The sequence below is a fragment of the Poecilia reticulata genome, linkage group LG12, assembly GCF_000633615.1.
Source record: "Poecilia reticulata strain Guanapo linkage group LG12, Guppy_female_1.0+MT, whole genome shotgun sequence".
NCBI lineage: Eukaryota > Metazoa > Chordata > Actinopteri > Cyprinodontiformes > Poeciliidae > Poecilia > Poecilia reticulata.
In genome coordinates this window covers 12,221,370-12,239,338 of record NC_024342.1, presented here as the reverse complement: position 1 = coordinate 12,239,338, position 17,969 = coordinate 12,221,370, and the positions used below count along the sequence as shown (strand labels likewise).

The 17,969-nt window shown below is 39.7% G+C and overlaps 3 protein-coding genes across 5 annotated transcripts in view; 1 reads left to right on the top strand and 2 right to left on the bottom strand.

Moving 5' to 3' along the window:
* Positions 1 to 1,953: 1,953 nt before the first annotated feature.
* On the bottom strand, positions 1,954 to 11,177 carry LOC103473555 (sorting nexin-18-like). Of its 2 annotated transcripts, XM_008423873.2 has the most exons (5): positions 10,872 to 11,177; positions 9,886 to 10,732; positions 9,517 to 9,810; positions 7,555 to 7,937; positions 1,954 to 3,960 (listed from the first exon to the last, which is right to left on the bottom strand). In XM_008423873.2, exons 1-5 carry the CDS (start codon positions 10,909 to 10,911, stop codon positions 3,734 to 3,736), a joined length of 1,791 nt encoding a protein of 596 aa, XP_008422095.1. In that variant the 5' UTR covers positions 10,912 to 11,177; the 3' UTR covers positions 1,954 to 3,733. The 2 variants fall into 2 exon arrangements, with proteins under 2 accessions (XP_008422095.1, XP_008422096.1); XM_008423874.2 differs by having other exon boundaries at positions 9,886 to 11,177.
* A 1,246-nt stretch (positions 11,178 to 12,423) lies between these two features.
* Positions 12,424 to 14,443, bottom strand: LOC103473554 (SOSS complex subunit C). 2 transcript variants are annotated; one of them, XM_008423872.2, is made up of 4 exons: positions 14,074 to 14,443; positions 13,259 to 13,355; positions 12,941 to 13,013; positions 12,424 to 12,840 (listed from the first exon to the last, which is right to left on the bottom strand). In XM_008423872.2, exons 1-4 carry the CDS (start codon positions 14,096 to 14,098, stop codon positions 12,742 to 12,744), a joined length of 294 nt encoding a protein of 97 aa, XP_008422094.1. In that variant the 5' UTR covers positions 14,099 to 14,443; the 3' UTR covers positions 12,424 to 12,741. The 2 variants fall into 2 exon arrangements, with proteins under 2 accessions (XP_008422094.1, XP_008422093.1); XM_008423871.2 differs by having other exon boundaries at positions 12,941 to 13,028; positions 14,074 to 14,438.
* A 550-nt stretch (positions 14,444 to 14,993) lies between these two features.
* The window catches only part of snx30 (sorting nexin family member 30), a 10,968-nt gene continuing 7,992 nt past the window's right edge, over positions 14,994 to 17,969 (top strand). The window contains exon 1 of the mRNA XM_008423869.2: positions 14,994 to 15,718. Coding sequence (XP_008422091.1) covers positions 15,584 to 15,718 — 135 coding nt within the window. The 5' untranslated portion in view covers positions 14,994 to 15,583. The remainder of the gene's footprint in view (positions 15,719 to 17,969) is intronic.

The following is a 17,969-nucleotide window of genomic DNA, read 5'->3' as shown; positions in this document are numbered from 1 at the left end:
TTGAAGGACACAGTTTAATAGAAAAGTGAGGATTGTGCTGCTGTGAAGTCCCAGGAAAACTAATGTGAAGCCTCACCTGCAAGAACCATGTTTAGCAAAACTGCAGTGTTTAATTGTAAAACTGACGACAGTAGCTATTAAAAACCGTAGCAGTGATAGGAAATTCGTTTGATCAAACTAAATCTGGACCCGTATGAGATTCTAGTACAACCTTCAGCAGAAATACCACACTTTATGTTATTATGATATATATAAAAAGATGTAAGACAAATATATTTAAAAAGAAACCTTTACAATCATATGCATGTTGTTTTTTATTTTGCAGATACAATATCAGATAATAATAATTTTTAAATCTATATTAATATTTGTGTGTTTTTCTGAGAAAACTGGAAGTAGGCGTCAGCTAAAACACCCAAAGAGCAGTAGGTTGATTTTTTTTTTATTAACAGATGTGAAAAGCGGTAAAGAAAACCTCAAGAAAATACAATGTAAAAGATAGCGGTATAGTTCTCAGGTAACCATGCCTATTGAACAGACTCATTATTTTTGCAATTTATAAGGAAAATAGTGGCTTGTTAGTTGAGTCAAAGGCTGTATATTACAGATTACTTATTACTAATGTTTATTAAAGGAAAAATCTACTTAAAAATCTCAGATTGTGTCTCTCCTCTGGTAGCTAATATTTTTGCAACTGTTAGAAAAGCCACACAACTTATGTATTTTCAGATCAGACCTTTTGACATCCTCAGTGAAGTAACCTGTGGTGCCTCAAGGCTCCTTCCTTGGACCTCTCCTGTTTTCTTTGTAAATGTCACTCCTTTTACAAGCCCATTGTACATTTCCTTTAACCCAAATGGAAAATTTTAAACTTGAACACACATCATTACTGCATGCCAGATATCAAATGCAAATTGATAGTACATAACTCCCTGCAGCTAAACATGTACAAAACTTGGGTCATCTTTTTTGACTCAGATGTATCTGACTCATTAGTACATGCCTAAACTCCACGCCTGTAAAAACCTTGTATTTTCTGCTGTTACTTCACCTTCCAGGCACGTCAGTTATGCTGCTCAAACATTTTTCATGTAGCTTCAGAGACTCAGCAAGGTCACTTTGAAAGAGTTTCAGATATAATCTTTCATGCTGCGTCTGTAGTACATTTTTATTTTGCAATACAAAACTTGTCTGATCCTGCAAAAGTTATGCAAATTACACATCACACAAAGTGTAGCAGTGAGATTAATTACTTAAGGTGAAAATGAAGAATATATCACTTCACAGTGTGTCTTTCTGATCTGCCAATAAGTAAAGTTCTGTTGGTCGTACCAGAACCTGGACTTAAAACTAAGTGTGAAGGAGCTTTTTGGGTGTTTTCTGTGAAACACTCTGCCTATGGGGATCAGACTAATATTCTCATTTTTTACATTGCTTTATGCAAATATATATTTATAGGCTGGTTGTGTCTTGTGTTACTAATTTTAGTTTTATTTGTGTTTGTCTGATATAATTTTTTTATTACAGTTTAAATTTGTTGTATTATCTTGTATTTAATTGCTTACTTTATTCTCTGGTATTTATTTTTTAATTGCAATATTTTTGCCTTTTTCTTAAATGTGAAGTTCTTTCATCTCATGTGCAGTCCTACTTGTGTTTTATTCATCAAATGTACTGCGTTTAAGCTCATCATTATTATTCCACTTACTCTATATCTTCTGGAATCACAATGAGATCAGACCTGGTCCTTGCTGCTGTGAAATTAATTTATATAGACTATTGGTTCCGCAAAAGAGAACTGACCCATATGCAGTTTTGTGAAAGAGTTTTTGCCCATTAACAGATTTCTTCTGTTTTGGGGTTTTTTGTTACATTTAAATGTCTCAGTTTGTAACTAATGCTAATATATGTAAAAGACAACCACAGTGAATACAAAGTACAATAATACAAACATTCTTTTAAAATGGTGATTTACTTTATTAGAGTAAAAAAAATACCCAAACCAACCTGGTCTTAGGTCTATTGCAGCCTGGTGAAGGAAGACATTTAGCCTTTAATTAAGTTCAATATTTTTTAGCTACAGGGAGGTGAACATTTGTGCCTCAGTTTATCACAATATCTGACCCAAGTGAACTTAATCTTCAGGTCACAAACTGAACATTCTTCTTTCCTCCAGAAAGCAGAATTTATGAATTACAGCAAGTAGTCAAGATCCAGAAGAGGTAAAACAGCCCCAGATCATCATGCTATCACCATGTTCCAAGGTTGGTGTGATTTTTTCTTTTTGAAATGCTGTTGGTTTTATGTTAGCTGCAAAAAGACACAACTTCCAAAATGTACCATTTTTACACAGGCTATTCACAGAACACTTTCCAAAAGGTCTTGAGAATAACAATTTGCTTTTTTTTGCAAATGTGTTATGAGCCTTTGTGTTCTTTTCGGCCAGCAGTGGTTTTTACTTGTGGGGCTCCGACGCCATTTTGCAAACTCTTTGTAATTGTCAAATCCTTAAACATGTTGGGCCTGCAGAGTTTTAGATGTTGTTCTTGGTTTTTCGCAACTTACTGAATGAGTCGCAAAAAACACTCCAGCTAAGGCTAGCCTATCCAAAGCTAACAGCAGCCTATCCATGCTAATAGACAGCAAAAAGAAACAGGCGATTCAGCGGGTGACCAGCCTCATCATGCTAATCACCAGCGCAAGTGACTAGTCGCTTTCTCTCTTACCAGTATTGGCTCATTATTAATCAGATCAGAACCTGGTTTCGGATAGATAACCTCCTGCGGCAAGGAAGTAAGCACCACTGGCTGCACAACAATCCTAATTTTGACTCCAGTACATCAAAGGTATGATCTAAACCCGTTTTTGGGTGTGAAAGGGGATAACTTTCAAACTCCAGGCAGAAACTGGAGTTTGAACTTTCAAATGCAGACAGACGCAGATTGGAACAAAGGACCTACTTGCTGCAAGGCAACAATGATATCAAATACACCAGCCTTTAGTCTGATTTCAGAGTTAGTTCAACGATTTGACACTTTTAAATGTAACAAAGGCAGAAAAAAAAAAGAACAGAACTCTGTAAGGGGGCAAATACTTTTTCGCAGCACAGTAAATAAGATGGGAATGCAGAATATTTTGTAAAACTTTGAAACTGTTGCAATATCTGAATTGTCTAAGAGATAATATTTTTTTATTTTATTTTTACAAAATGGCTTGAATTTCTCCAAACTGCACAGGCCAACAATGCTGAGCGGGTTATTCAAGTAAAACCTACACATGGGATAATGATTACAAACGTTAACTTAGATTTCCATATTGGCTGTTTGGGAAGTCTTTTGTCCGTGTTTCATGTCGGTTTAGACCCACATCCCATCAGGAAGAAACAGGAGACAGTGAGATGACCCAGAAAGCATGATTCAAACAGCAGGCTCCGGCACACCGAGAGCCGCTTTAAATGTTGCATGGAGTGTTCACAAAATCCCTGGAACTGGTACACTCATCAGAGCTCTCCAGATAATCCCACAAGCTGTCCTGTGGCTATTTCTGCAGATGCACACCCTCCAGAATGCCAGATGGAAGATCCATCACATCTTCAAGGTTTTTTGTTTTTTTTCCCCTCCTTTTTCTTTTAAATGCTAAGATGTCGCTCATCAATCCTTTGATTTTGTACTAAAGTTTCCTTTGATCTCCGACAGGCTAGCGCTCTCAACCCCTTTCCTTGCTTGGTCCTGTCCTATTGGTCGTCGTCGTATTTGTGCAAGGCATCCTCTAGCTTGGCGGTGATCTTCTGGAAGAAGCTGATCTGCTGGCGCAGGTGATGCTGCATCTGCATCCGGAAGTCCCGCACACGCGTGCGGTGGAAGTGCTGGATTTCTGCTAGTGTGGCACAGGAAATGATGTTGCAGCGATCGTGGAGCTCGCCTTCCTTCTTTGGACAATCTTTCACCTTGGTCAGCGCACCTGGCAAACAGCAGAAAAGATTCAATGAAAGTTAAAGTTAACTTGTTTCCTCCTTGATATATAAACTTGGCAACGTACCAGGAGATTGACGAGATTGGAATTGTGTCATTTTTGTTTTGATTGGTTCTAATTGGTGTTCAAGCGTAGAAAACTGAAAGGCATTTTTCCTATTTATTAAGTGCAAAACAGAGTTTTATTAATTTACTCATTAAAGCAAATGAGAGAGTTGTGGAGTTAACATTTCAAACAAGCTCAGCATCTTATATTAGCAATTAGCACAATTAGATTTGTTAATCTCTTAGATTTACAAATAGATGCAAACATTTCTGAACCTAGCTGGTACAATGACATGAACCAGGACTTAACCCCCTGGTTCCTGGGGTTAAGTCCTGGGGAACTTAACCCCAGGAAGTAGGGTCAAGTTCCTGGTTCCAGAAACCAGGAACTTGACTCTTCCTGCTTTCTGATCAAGAACAATTTCCTATTAAATAGCTTCTTACTCCTTTGTGCTTTCTCTGACTTCACTGATCTAATTTTATTTCTTCCACCACTGGAAACAAATCTCACGCCTAAGAATGTCTTAGTTAATGATGTGAATTTGTGCGTAGGTATATTACAGCCAGAGTTTCCTCAGTCAGACACAATCTTGGTTTAAGTTCAAAGTCAGATGATTCTGGTCACCAGCTGATGTTACTAAATTTAGAAGATGATTTAGTCTCGTAGGCAGCACTCTACATTCTACCAGTTTCCAACAGAGATCTACTCATCATCTTCACAGCTGCTGGACCTGCAAACCCTTTCAGACACATTCGGAAGAAGCTGACAAAGATCACAGCTTCCAAGAAAAGCAGAAATGAGATTCCGAGTTTCCCAATCCAGCCAACCTCTTGATCTCAAGCTAAGCATTACAATTCTCAGAAACAACTTTTTTGTGTGCATGCTGCTTCTACAGTCAGTCTTTTAAAAAGCTTTTTAGTTTTGTGCATAACATTCCTATTTGCAGCCATGTTTCATCACAATCCCACATTTTAGACCTCAGGAACTTGAAACTTTAACAGAGATGTAGATCATTTTGAGTGTCATATTTATATTTATTTTTGCGCAGATTTGTGAGCTGGTTTTGTCCATTGTTGTTTTTGTTACTGTATGTACAGAACCTTTGGAAGACAAGGCAAGTTTGTAAATGTTCTCCATAAATACTTTTGGCATTACTGCTTGAAAAAGGTGCTAACCTCATGTCTGTTAGACACATTTCCTGCTCTATATTTATACCGTCTCCACTGAAATAGCTTTTTATGATTCACCCAAGCTCTCTTTTGGTACAAAATGTGAACTCTAGTAGTCTATTTAGTCAGAGCATCTAGGAAGAGACAACATTAATCAGACTTTAGTTTGACTTTTTGGGTTTGAGTTTTCCTTATTTATTTATTTTTTAAATGCACTAAAAATGAGCCGCCTGTTTTTTTTTCCGTGCTTCTTTGGCATTACCCAACACCCGAGACACGTCTCAGTGTTTAATATGACTCAACTTTTAGTGCGGAAGCGGTCTCAGCAGACCTGACTAATAAAAACGGGGATGGAGAGGAACTAGGAGTGCAGCCCTGACATGGCAGCAGGAAAAAAAATTCTTTCCTCTTGTTTCTCAGAAACAAACAAACAAAAAGGAAAACAATCTGCCCTCGCACAATCATAAAAGCGAGAAGGACTTTGCTCTCCCCCACAACCGAGGCGATTACAGCGCTGTAATTTGAACTTGTGTACCGCGGGTCTGGTGGGAAACATCTACCAGAAAGGAGGGGAAAAAGAAAAGTGGGGACAGAAAAAAGAGGAGGAGGGGAAGCTAATCTAATCCTAAAGCTGCTCTGTTGCTGCATTCCTGCAGTCTGGGGGCAACATGGCACAAGAAGCCCTGGAATCTCCTCCGTTCATTTGAATCAGATGTAAACCTTTTGCTCTTTCCTCGCAGGATTGACAAAACTGGAAAGAAGAAAGCTTGCCCTTCTGTTGGATTGTTATTTTGCACCTCAGTGCCACAAGTTTCAAAGCACAAATAAATGGTTTGACCAACTAGAATGCTGTCATATTAAACTTGTATATACAACTGTACAATAACTCTCTTTCAGTCTATATGAATCTGTAGGTGAGTTTTGCCTGTACAATGTATAGAAAGTGGGACTAAGCCTTCAATTTTTGGCTAAAAGTACTAATTCCACCATCCTGACAGCAGACTAAGCTATGCATTAGGGCAATGAGGTCACGGCAGTTCTTCTGCTGACACATGCAGAAAGCATGGCAACAGCAGTCTGCACTAACTCAACACTCAATTGTTATCTTGGGGGAATTCCTTCTCTCCCCATTCATTAGGTGAATCAACGCTGTACATTTTTTTGTGGCATGTAAACAAGCTAAAGTGTAGATCATTCACCTCAAACAAGGAATCCGAAGCAATTCTTTTTTTTTTATATGGACATTTGGCTTCATTTCTTTGTTAAATTTAGTAAAGTTTGAATGCATGAATGCTTTTATAGAAACACAATCAAAATGGGCAGGACAGACCGAAAAGAATATTGACCAGAAAAAGCCCGAGCGGTACATTTTTTCTTGCAACATCTTCTTTTTTTTTTTTCTACTCAGTTTCTTCTCAGTGATGCTGAAACATCATTAAAAAGTCAGGACATTTCCCCGTCAGGCAACCATGACAGCAATGTTGACCTTAACGTCTCATATTACATCATTAACAACTTTAAATCTGCTTTAATCTTTCCGGTGAGTATAAAAATTTAAAAAAAGTGTTTTTCCAAGTCAAAAAGAAGGTGATGTCATGTCAGTCACAGGGACATTTTCAATTGGGGCTGCTTCAATAGCTCAGGGCTGACATTGTATCAGGAGAACGGAGCTCAGTGGACTAAAAGAATCGGTGCCTCCAAGTTTGGCAAATGTCTGGCGTTTGCATGCCAGCAGCAACTCCCTCCTCCCAACCTGCAAGGAACTAACAAGCTAACTCCTCTGGAAATGCTTTGTGAAGGTCTATGTGTGTGTGTGTGTGTGTGTGTGTTCTTACATTGAGGCTCTGTACTTGTGTTACAATGACCCACTGGTTTCAGTTTTCAACCCAGATTTACTCAGCAGTCGGGTAAATGAAAACAGATGTCCTCCTTGGTATGGAAACACGCTGAATCTCTGCATATTTTCTTCCGTCATATTTGACGTTATTAATGGAGAAATTAAAGCCCGGACGAACTTTAAACACCGTTATTTTTTTTCCTTTCGATGGGAAAATACAGAGTCCTGTTTAAAACTGCAGTTTTGTAGTGTGCAAAGGGCGAGCCAGTGGCCTCCGGTTATTTAACACGGACACAACCGTGTCTTTTTCCACCCCGTTCTCACATCTGCATGTAACTTCTGATGCATACTTCTGTCATTACTCACCACATTATTCTGAAAGCAGTGTGAAGTTACAATGTTAAAGACAATAAATCTGAAGAAACACAAAAAAAGTTGCAGAAACAAACATATGAAAAGGTTTTGTTGTTTTTTTCACTCTTGCTGATGAAAATGATTTCACACACACAGAGTGCAAACACGGTTCCCCACCTTTCTGCACGTGGATGATGTCAGGGAAATTGGACAGATGTCCTCTGTAGAGGTCCAGCAGATCAGAAATGGGTTCCAGGTCCTGCCGCGGCTGCTCTGCAAAATACTCCCCTATGGCCTCGTAGGCCTCTCCGGTGTAGGAGATGGCTTTGTTCAGGCCTGCCGAGTAGACCTGCTGATCCAGCTCAAACGCCTGCGCCAGGTGCTTGAAGGACTGCCCGACCTTCTGGTACTCCTTTTTGAAGCCCGTTATCTGCTTGCGGGCAAACTCGTTGATGGACGTGTTCACCACAACAATGTTCTCGTCCATCTTCTTGGTGAAGCTCTTAAAGCCCTCGATCTTGCTCTCGACTTCCTGGAGGTCCAGGGGGACGACTGGCGTGCTGAGACCAAAAAACAAGCAGGGCAGACAGCGGTGTTAGCCTGTGCGAGCTGGTTTTGAATCCCCGTCCATTAAAATCCGATCAATCTCGTTGTTTACTTACCGAGTTAGCAAAACACTCGGGTGGTGTTGGTCATCGGCATATGCTTCTTGGTAGCGAGATATTTTTTAAAAACTAAGCTAGAGTATGACAGTTTGATGGATTATGGAGAAGAAAACTATATGTACTAGAGAGGAGTTTGGAAACGATTGTTGTCGTTTTTGTAAAACATTAATTTTATTTATGTGTTGTTAGGCTTGGACAGCGAGACTACTCAGTGCACTCTGTGTGCTCTCTGTTTTTCTTGTCCTATTCAGGGTATGATGGGTTTAATTGTGTCTCTTTCCTGGATGAAGCCCTTGTCAGAATTATTTCTATCAATGACTCTGTTCCTTCTCTTTGCTTTTCTTTCCTAAGGAAGTACTCCTGGCTCAGGGATTGTTTGCTTAGCTATGCTTCTATGTTATTTGAGTTACTGTAGGAGCTATTACTATGTTTTCTTTCCCATAGAAAGTATTCCTGTTCTGATACTTTCATATTTAATAGTTTTTTTCTTCCTGAACACAGTCAAACTCTCTTTGATTTTCTTATCAATAGAAAGTCCTCAGCGCTTCCTGTCCTCTCAACCCCCAGTCGATCACGCCGGTCTGCAACAAACCTTTCGTCCATTAACAGGGTTTCTACTGCAATGCATCTAACAATAGCAAATGTTACCAACTTGGAACATCTGGCTGCAGACTCATAGTGTCCTATTTCCCTTTCTGAAATCTATCAGACTACCCTGCACATTAAAAATTAAACCATAGCCACTCGAGATGTGCATTGCTTTCCAAGGATCAGAGGGCATTTAAACATGTAAATTACTCCCACGGTGCTTCTGTGAAGCATTTTTATAGCACCCAGACTAGGTCAGAGCCAGCAACAAAATAAACAAATAACTGTGTGTACAACAGTAGTGGTATCATTAAATATCTGGCCAGTTGTTTTTATGAATTGAGTTTTTTTTTTTTTTAAGAAACAACACAGCCAGCTTTAGAACGGCTGACTCAATTAGTAATTTCGTGCTGTACTTCAGTTTATAGTCCAAACATTAACTTGAGTTTTAAAGGAAAGGAAAACTGACAACTCTTGAAAGGCAAGTATCCACGCAAAGTCCAATAAAACAATATAAAAGATCAAAAGGGCATTCACTACTTTCATAAAAACTGACTTCCTTAAGATGTTTTAGATTGTCATGAAATCCTTATTAGGGTGTAACCAGTTCTCCTCTTTGTACCACAACTGTGTATGTCTGATGACAATGATAAGGATTAGAAACCATCTTCAGAGAATGACCTAGAATTCCAGACAGTGTGAGCTACAAGGACAATAACAAAACAATGTAAATAAACTAAGAATCGGACATATTTGATTGCTGCAGTCCTTCTATAATTGTATATCCCTTCTAATTAACGAAGGATGTCATTTAGAACCAATACATTTACAAACCTCAGTAATCTCAGACTCCAGATCCCATCTTCTGTAGGGTTGAACTTCTTACCTGATCGTTAGGAAGAAGTTTGCGCCGACCAAGTCGTCCCTCTCTGCCTTTCTCTTGCCCATTTTCCAGGCTTTCTCGTCAGCCCCGCAGGTCAGGAAGTGCTGGAAGACGTCACAGTGGGCCAGGACGGGGTGACTTGTCATGTGGTTCATCCACCAGATGAGACCCTTCCTCCTCTTAGAGATAAAGTCCTCCTCAAAGCGGCCCGTGGCCTGCTTCTCTGGCAGGTGGGGTACCGAGATCACAGGGAAGCGCTCGACGAGCCGAGCGTAGAGCCAGTCGAAATGTTTATACCTGCAGTGAGATAAGTTTGAGAATCAAATGGGAAAGCTTGGATGGATGGCAAAGGAGATTGCACAAACTGAATACCTGCGGTTAACTTGTACATTAGTGTGCGTCGGGGTGAGGCCGTAAGACATGTAGCTCTTCATGCCTTTGAACTTGGTCTGCTTCGTGGGGTCGTCAATGGTGCATGTGAATGGGTAAGGGTCCTCCTGCCACTCTGGTCCATACTTCCCCATCACCACACAGATCCTGTCCCCGTCTTTGACAAAAGCAGACGCCTCCCCGAGCAAGAAGGCCTCTCCGCCAGACTTGACGAAGGTGGAGAACCTGTTGAGGTTCCTCCCAACTGTAGCCGAGCTCTTGGCCTGCTGTTGCTGCTGCTGGCTGGCCCCCCGACCCGGCAGCGAGGTGGTGACCGGGTACAAGGGAGGGGTGGTGCCTAAACCCTGAGGCTCATACTGAGCAGGAGAGCCGTCATCCCAGTCGTCGTCCCAGTCATCGTCGCTGCCCTGGCTGGTGTTGAAGCTGCTCCCTCCACCGCTGCCGACCTTAAACCTCCTCTGGGAGTGGGAATCGGGCGACGCGTACGAGCTGTGGCTGGGGGACTGGGTTATGGTTTTGGGCGAGGAATAGCCGTTGTTGCTTGCACTGGAGGTGATTTGGTCCCTGATGATGTCAACATAAGAGGCAGGAAAGAGGCCAACCTCCCCTTTGCTGTTCTCCCCCTCCAGCCAGCCCTCCAACTCCTCCTCACTGAACAGAGTCACCAACTCTTTCTCTGCTATGGAAATCTCTCCTGGGTTTTCAGCGTGAAAATCATACAATACTTTGGCTTTCAATGCCATTGTTTCACATTGACTAATGCTGTCTTCAGATCTAAGCTCGTGTAAAGTTTCCTTAAGAACTCTCTGGTCAAAGTTAAAAGGTGGTCCTTAAAATGTTCATGAGATTAAAAAAAAAAAATGCTTCAGTTTTTTTTTCAGCGGCTTTATTAACTATAATCCAAACAAAACAACACTACATAAAAACAAGAAGAACGGAAGACAAACAGCCTTGTATCCAACACCCACCTCCTCTCTCTCCGCTGCTTTTGGTGGGTTCAAATATCATCCGTTTCCACGCAGATATCAGACATCATTAAAGATAAAACGTGCATCTTCCGCGAGCGGAAAACAATCGATTGAGGTCGAAAGTTGACAAACCTGCGTCGGCTGAGAAAGCGACTTGTTTCCTTCAGATAAAAAAGCCAGGACAAAGTTCCTCTGGGATGCTGGCTGGTTAAAGGCTCCAAGCTCAACACGTAGTTGACTGAGCAACGGAGGGTGGAGCCAGCTGCAAATTCAGTCAAGCCGCCTTCAGTTCGGTCATGGAAAAAACAGAGACTGTCCATGAGAGAGAAATCCACACATACAAAAAAAAAAAGTTTGTGAAATAAGATGTGATGTCATCAGTGCGTCAACGAGTAAAACGCTTCTTGATTAGTCAGAGAAATGTTGGGATTTGGAAACCAGCTTCAGTTTTTATGGTTTGTGAAAGAGTTCAGTTTTGAAGAGCTTATAGTTTTATGTAAAACGATAAGTTGGATGTACGTATTAGCTTAATTCAATAACCAAGTTGCTTGGTTAGTTGAAAATTATTTATGTAAGGAAAACGTAAGTATTATAATAATTAATTTATAGATTTTATTATGGCATATAGTTTGAGTTTCTTTCTTTTTTTTTGCAACTTGAAAATAAGTTTTGCATTTATTTAAGGTCGTAATATATTCAAGTACATTTCATAAGTTTACTTAGAAAAAGTATTCTTTTCTTCAAAAGATATCTTGAAAAATACAATTTAATTTAAGTTGCAAGAATAGCACATCTATATTATTAAGATAGTTAATATTGCACCTCTGACTTCTGCACAATTTTTTATATATTGTGAATAGTATGTTATTTTTATTAGAAAATACCTATGCACATTATGCACTTTTTTTAAGTGCTCATCCCTTACCGCAGTCCGCTACTTCTGATAACAGAATAGTATTTCACTCTTGTCCTTAATGTACAAGTATTTTTTTTATCTGACCACTAGAAGGCACTGTTACAGCATGTACTTCAACTTTCCTTTCAGCTGACGTTATAGCTTTAAAAGGATGCTAAGAACTAGGTAATGTCAAATAAACTAAAAAGTGAAATCATTGAATAATAATGCTTTTTATTATTAGTAGATTATACTGCATTTTCCTTATTGTCCACTAGAGGGTGGTGTTACTGCAGGCACTTTAACCTTCCATTCAGCTGACTATACAGCTTCAAAAGGATGTTAAGATGATGTAAAACAGGTATTGCGGACTATAAAGTTAAATAGATAAATCTAATTATATGCTCTTGTTTAAAATTTGCCGTTGCAATGTTGTTGTTAAATACAAATATTTGCAGGTATCATTTTTTTTTCCCCAAGTGGCAGCAATACTAATGTTGCAGATAGTTTAGAGCTTAACTCCAACATGTGTTCCAGTTAGTTTATCCTAGTTGTACTATAAATCGTCCATCACATTATGAGTACGCCACCACACTGTTTTTTATTATTATTATTGTTAAAAAGTTAAAGAAAACAAAATAAAAAAGAACAAAAATGTTTGGTTGAAAGAAGAATTATTTTATTGTCCAGAATTTTTCACACAACACAAATGTAAAAACTCTGCAGAATGTGCCTCGAGTTGTGCCGTGACAGAAAAGCTGAACCATGTCTGGGTTGTGTGTCTGTTTGCCATCTCCGGGAAGCACGACAGGATGTCTGATTGTCATTTCCCAAAGTGAAGAATGTACGACAGACTCCCCAGATAACATAATTGAGTCTAACTTCACCAGACTTAATTAAAAACAAAGGGAACAATAGTGTGTTCATGCTGTTTCAGAGGTGCTGCAGGAGGACGGTGGACCAGGACGTCAAATGTCACGACTGCGGCTCCAGACGGGGAAGGACAGGGAGGATGAGGTTCCCGAATGAGGAGTCCTGAGTGATGAAGAAGCCTGAAGAATGCGTGTGAGCATGCTGCGAAGAAAACAAACAAACAAAAACAAACAAAATAATAAAAAAAAGCTTTAAGACTGAATCCATCAGGTTGCAGTGTTGGTTTGGTTTGGTTCCTCACCTGTAATGCAGCTCTCTGCTGAGTGGCGATGTGCTGCAGCTCTGCGCTGTCTCTGAACTCCTTCATGTTTGGTCTGGACAGTGGGATGCTACGGGATGACAGGATGACCGCAGCAAAAACATTTACAACGTTCACATGCCATGCTCTTCTCTCGTCAATCTTTGCTCCAAAAAGTCTCAAGTTGGAAACATTTAAGAAGTCTCAGTTTTAGATTAGGCTTTAATTTTGTTAGTAACTGTTAGTAATGTGGAAAAGGTGTGAATACTTTGTCACAGTGTTAAAACGTAGACGTTTTTTTTCAAAGGATTAGATCTCTACCTGGCTCCTGGAACGTTCATGGACTGATTCTCCCTGAGTCGCCTCTTCTCCTTCTCCAGCTCAGCCAGGATTGCTACCCGTGCTTTACTTGGGATGGCTGAATGACAGAAACCGGACCAGATAGACACAAACACAGAATGAAAACTTATGAAATATCAGGCAAGAATAAGTGAAAAACAGAAGGGATGCATTGCAAAACAAGCTAAGCAAACTCATTTTTGGATAACCTGACTTCAAAAATATAAAATCTCCTCCATAGAGGGAAAGATTGTGATGTGATTTGTCAAGTCGAGAACTTTACTGTAAGTTCTGTGCTTATATGAAAAGGGAAGTTTCACAGATCATCCAGATAAGGCTTAAAAGAGAAAAAAAAAATGCCCACAGTACTTCCTTCAGAGAAATAACCCTTCACATTCACAAAGAGAACAAGGAGGTGATGATTGTATAAAATATTCCTCTTTTTTCTACAAAAAAAAACATAGTTTATAATTATTTTGCAATCAATGTTATGGGTCATCAACATTTTATTTTTAAATAACTTCACCACCAAAATAATGAATAATAATTCAACAACACATGAATCCTCTTAATAATAACAACTTACACATTTATTTAATTAATTAATTCTAAAAGTTTGTACAATTCAGAATTGAAGTTGTAAACGAAGTTCTTAACATTGGAGACTTTTAAAAAATATCTTAGTTAAAGGGGGCCAGGGAGCAGGAAGATTTCACCACCAGGTCTCTAAAGGTTATAGCTCCGCCCCTGCAGAAAACAGGAACTTTAAATAGCTAAAAGCAGTTTTAAAGCATTACCTTGTCCCGGTGGATTAGCAGCCATGTACTTGAAAGGCAGGAACCAAAAAAGGTTGGAATGAGCAGCGACTAGAAATAATAGAAAGGATTTTAAATTTGTTTGGCGATCGTTTCTTTTGCTCTCCAGCCTGCTAATGTTGCAACACGAAGGAACGTTAAATGTGGCCTGCTTATAACAGCAAAGATACACAAAAGTTGAACAAATGAAAAATTCCGCTATATTTGTTTAGGAACACCTGTAACAGTAAAGCTGGGTGTTTAAAATAACCACAAAGCTGTGGTTGTGAAATGTTTGGAGATCAGTCGAATTTTACTTCTGTGTTTTACCCGGTTTGTAGTTTAGATGGAGGCAAAAAAAGAGGAGGTCTCACTTTGATTATATTTCGGGTACTTAGAAAGTTAGCATAACTGGTGGCGATGATTAGCTGGGAGGAAACATGACTATATGAGATATGTAAATTGAATCCCTTTTTTCAAAAAAAAAAAAGAAAAAGTTAGATAACAATAAATGTTCAAATTGTGATAGGAATTTCTGAACATTACAAATACGTGGATGTAAACCAATCAATATTAAACATCCCAGAATCAAATTATTACCAAGTTTTCCAAAATATGTATCGATAGATTTTTTTGGCAACTCTTTGTGAAACATAACTCTTCAGTTATGTTTAATTAACATTTAATCCCAATCTTTGATCAAGTGGTTCATCATTTCTGCTTCATTTAAAAATTCTGGACTTTTGATTCCCGTTTGGTAATTAAAATAGTTAATACTTTCAAACGTGAACTATGCTGTTTTAATGAAATCAAAATTATTCTCTTTTTATTATGTAAAACACTTTGAACTGCCTGTTGCCAAAATGTGCTACACAAATAAACTAGATTAATTGATTTTAAACTGACATTATATGAAACTCTGTCCTTGACTTCCAAGGGCTATCAATTTGTGAAAATAATAAACCTAAAATTAAAATTTCTTCCAAGTGAAATGTGTGACATTGTATGTCTTGAAATGAATGTAAAATGCCAGGAGCATATGAAATTGTGGAGGAAACATGGGCTCAACACGGCGTGGCTTTCTGACGTCAATATTTTTAACCATAATTTAGCTAAAAACTCCAACTATAAAGTTACAATTGCTTCAAATCTCGCTAATTCTGGCTAGCCATTAGCATTAGCTCAAGGCGGTTTATGGCTAATTTGCCAGTAAAATAGCAGAGCAGTAGTAGATGCATCTATTTCAACGATCTCCTCTTCTCCTCTTCTTAATAGACGATCTTTGGATTGTCAGCCATTGACGTGTTTACAACCGGGGTCTTTTAGATGAACATCCGGAGCTGGGCAGTGTGGGTCAGCTGACTGTTGTAATCAACTAGCGGCTGTTGTTAACATCTCATCTGAAGAGGAGCAGGAGGTAGAAAAACCATCTCCTCTGTCTGCCCAAACGCACCCAGCCGCTCGCCTGCCGCTAAGCCCGACAACCGGCCACGTCTTCCCGCCCTCAGCAGGGATGAGTGTCGGCGCTCCGAGAGGCCTGGCCAGCTCGGGGCAGAAGCTCATCACGGAGATCCTCCACCCGCTGTCCGCCGCCGAGGAGCCCCTGTCCCCGGGGCCAGATGTCACCATCAGCGCAGAGAAAGATAAGGTGAGGGTGGGCTAGGAGCTAGCTGTGAGCTTATCGGAAACCACGGAAAGAAAAGAGAAGTCTACACCAAACTTAACTCTGCGGAGCGAACATATGGAAATTCTAACTTGTATGCTTCCAACATCGTAATTGGGTTGGAGCTTGATTTTTAGAGATTAAACTCAAGATTGGCTTTTGAACTGAATCAAACCTTGTAAATCAAAACCAAAATAGCTTTTTTTTTAAGCTCACAGTGCAACACTCGGTGCACATTTTGTCAAGTTAAAACTAAAATCTGTAATGTTTTTCGTGAGATTTTCTGTGACGGATCAACACAATGTCGTGCATAATTGAGACCACAAGCTTTTTTTCCAATAAAGCCTGAAATCTGTGCCCACTTTTCCTTCTAAAATAGCTCAAGCTTAGACAGATTGGACAGAGAGAATCTCTACACGTCAAATCAAGCCTTATCAAATTCTTAATTGGATTAAAGTCTGGGCTTTGACTAGGTCAATGTGACATATGCATGTTTAAGATTGTTGTCCTGCTGAAACTTTGTCCCTGCTTTTGAAGCTTTGAACATTTTGCAGATTTCCCCAAAACATGATGCTGCCACTATGCTCCAAAGGGTGTGACTTTTACAGCTCAGTCGTGTTTATATTGACAATAAACTGCACACAGGGTGAACTCTACATGCTCACTGTGTTTTCATGACAGCTGTTGTCTTAATTTTCAGATTACTATCTGTTAGAAAATCCACAGATCAAGAACGCCAACAAAGATTTGCGTACTCTTGTATTTTCACCACTTGTACACATTTGTTGCTTGACACTGACTCAACTTCATCTGTTTTCAGCCTAGAAAACACAAACTCGGCACACACAATGCATAAGTGGGGGAGAGGATAAATGGCCTCCTTGACAGCCTCTGAGTGCTGTGTCAACATAGATGGAGCATGCAAGCAGGTCACAGAGCTTYGATTTTTATTTMTTTTTTACTCATCTTAGAGCTGYGACTGTAGCACCCRTCTCAAATCAGCGGTTAATCATTGCCAGTAAGAGCACCCAAAATTTGCTCGTCATGGTTACTTGCTCTGAGTGTTGTTGCTGCTCTTGTCCTGCTGCTCTCTCTTCCTGTTAAACGCAGGACAGTGAGGTCGCTGTAATCGACTTAACTGGAGAAATACAACAGAGGAGACGGTAAAGCAGGGCTGGGTTATAAAACAATATTTAAAGCTTTAAACATCACATGGACCAGTCCATCAGTCCACCATCTTAACAACGGAGAAAGCATGACACAACTACACGCCTGTCCATCAGCAGCTAAGGACCAGAATGACACTTAAAGTTGTAGTTCTACATGAGATATGTCTCCGATATTATACTTTTTCTTTTTTCAAAAGGTAATGTAACATTCGTGGCTCTAAACGGGTTTTATGTAGCTGAGCTGMGGATCAAAACGTCTGTTTGGGTTGTAAAACTCGCAGACCGCTGCCCCAAACAAAGATGGCGGCGGCAGCATCATAGTTTGGGATGCTCTTCTGCAATACGAGGTGGAGAAACTGTTGAGGTGCTCCAAAAAGTGCGAGACTGYTGATTAATYTTAAATATTGAGCCAATGAAATGTGTTGGATCAAAGTATATTTATATTCAAGTCCAGACCTGAATCTCTTAACAATTTGATCATCTGTAGTAAGATGAGAAAATTGATTTTCATGGCTTTTAACCAATCTAAAAGCTGGTAGAGACAAAACCCCCAAAGACCTGTAATTGCACGAGGAAGTGGTTTTTAGAGGTGGCAGGAAGAATAAAAAAAAGCATTTTTTTTTTTTTCCAGTTTGTGGTCAAATTACAAGCTATTGTAATATAACACAGGAAATGATTTGAACTTTCAGTAACTACTTCTCTTTCTGGACCCAACAGAGAAGTGTCAGTTGCTTAATAGCAAAAAACAAAACAAACAGAAAAAAGCAGTCCCACAGTTTCACAGTTTTATTTCCAGCATACGCTGTTTGCAGCTTTGCTTGCCTGGTTGTTCATTCACAGTAATGTCCTGATGCAGTGTAATTACCTGAGCTGTGATTACCAGAGCAGGTCAGCAGTCCAGAGGTAGATTTCCTCTGTCAGCAGCCTGTTGGTGTGTTTTCTGTCTGCCAGCAATGGACGTAATGTGTTTGTGTGTGCATGTGAAGTGGACTGAGGAAAGGAAGACAGAAGGGCTCCTCTCCTCTCCTCTCCTCTCCTCTCCTCTCCTCTCCTCTCCTCTCCTCTCC

Bases quoted from the DNA above. Each gene is read 5' to 3' on its own strand.
- LOC103473555 (XM_008423873.2), bottom strand. From the start codon at position 10,911: ATGATATTTGAACCCACCAAAAGCAGCGGAGAGAGAGGAG. The intron at 10,733-10,871 runs GTGGGTGTTGGA...GAACATTTTAAG, and splicing joins AAGCAGCGGAGAGAGAGGAG to GACCACCTTTTAACTTTGAC. The intron at 9,811-9,885 runs GTATTCAGTTTG...ATCTCACTGCAG, and splicing joins AATGTACAAGTTAACCGCAG to GTATAAACATTTCGACTGGC.
- LOC103473554 (XM_008423871.2), bottom strand. From the start codon at position 14,098: ATGGCTGCTAATCCACCGGGACAAG. The intron at 13,356-14,073 runs GTAATGCTTTAA...TCTGTCATTCAG, and splicing joins TGCTAATCCACCGGGACAAG to CCATCCCAAGTAAAGCACGG. The intron at 13,029-13,258 runs GTAGAGATCTAA...GTCATCCCGTAG, and splicing joins ATGAACGTTCCAGGAGCCAG to CATCCCACTGTCCAGACCAA.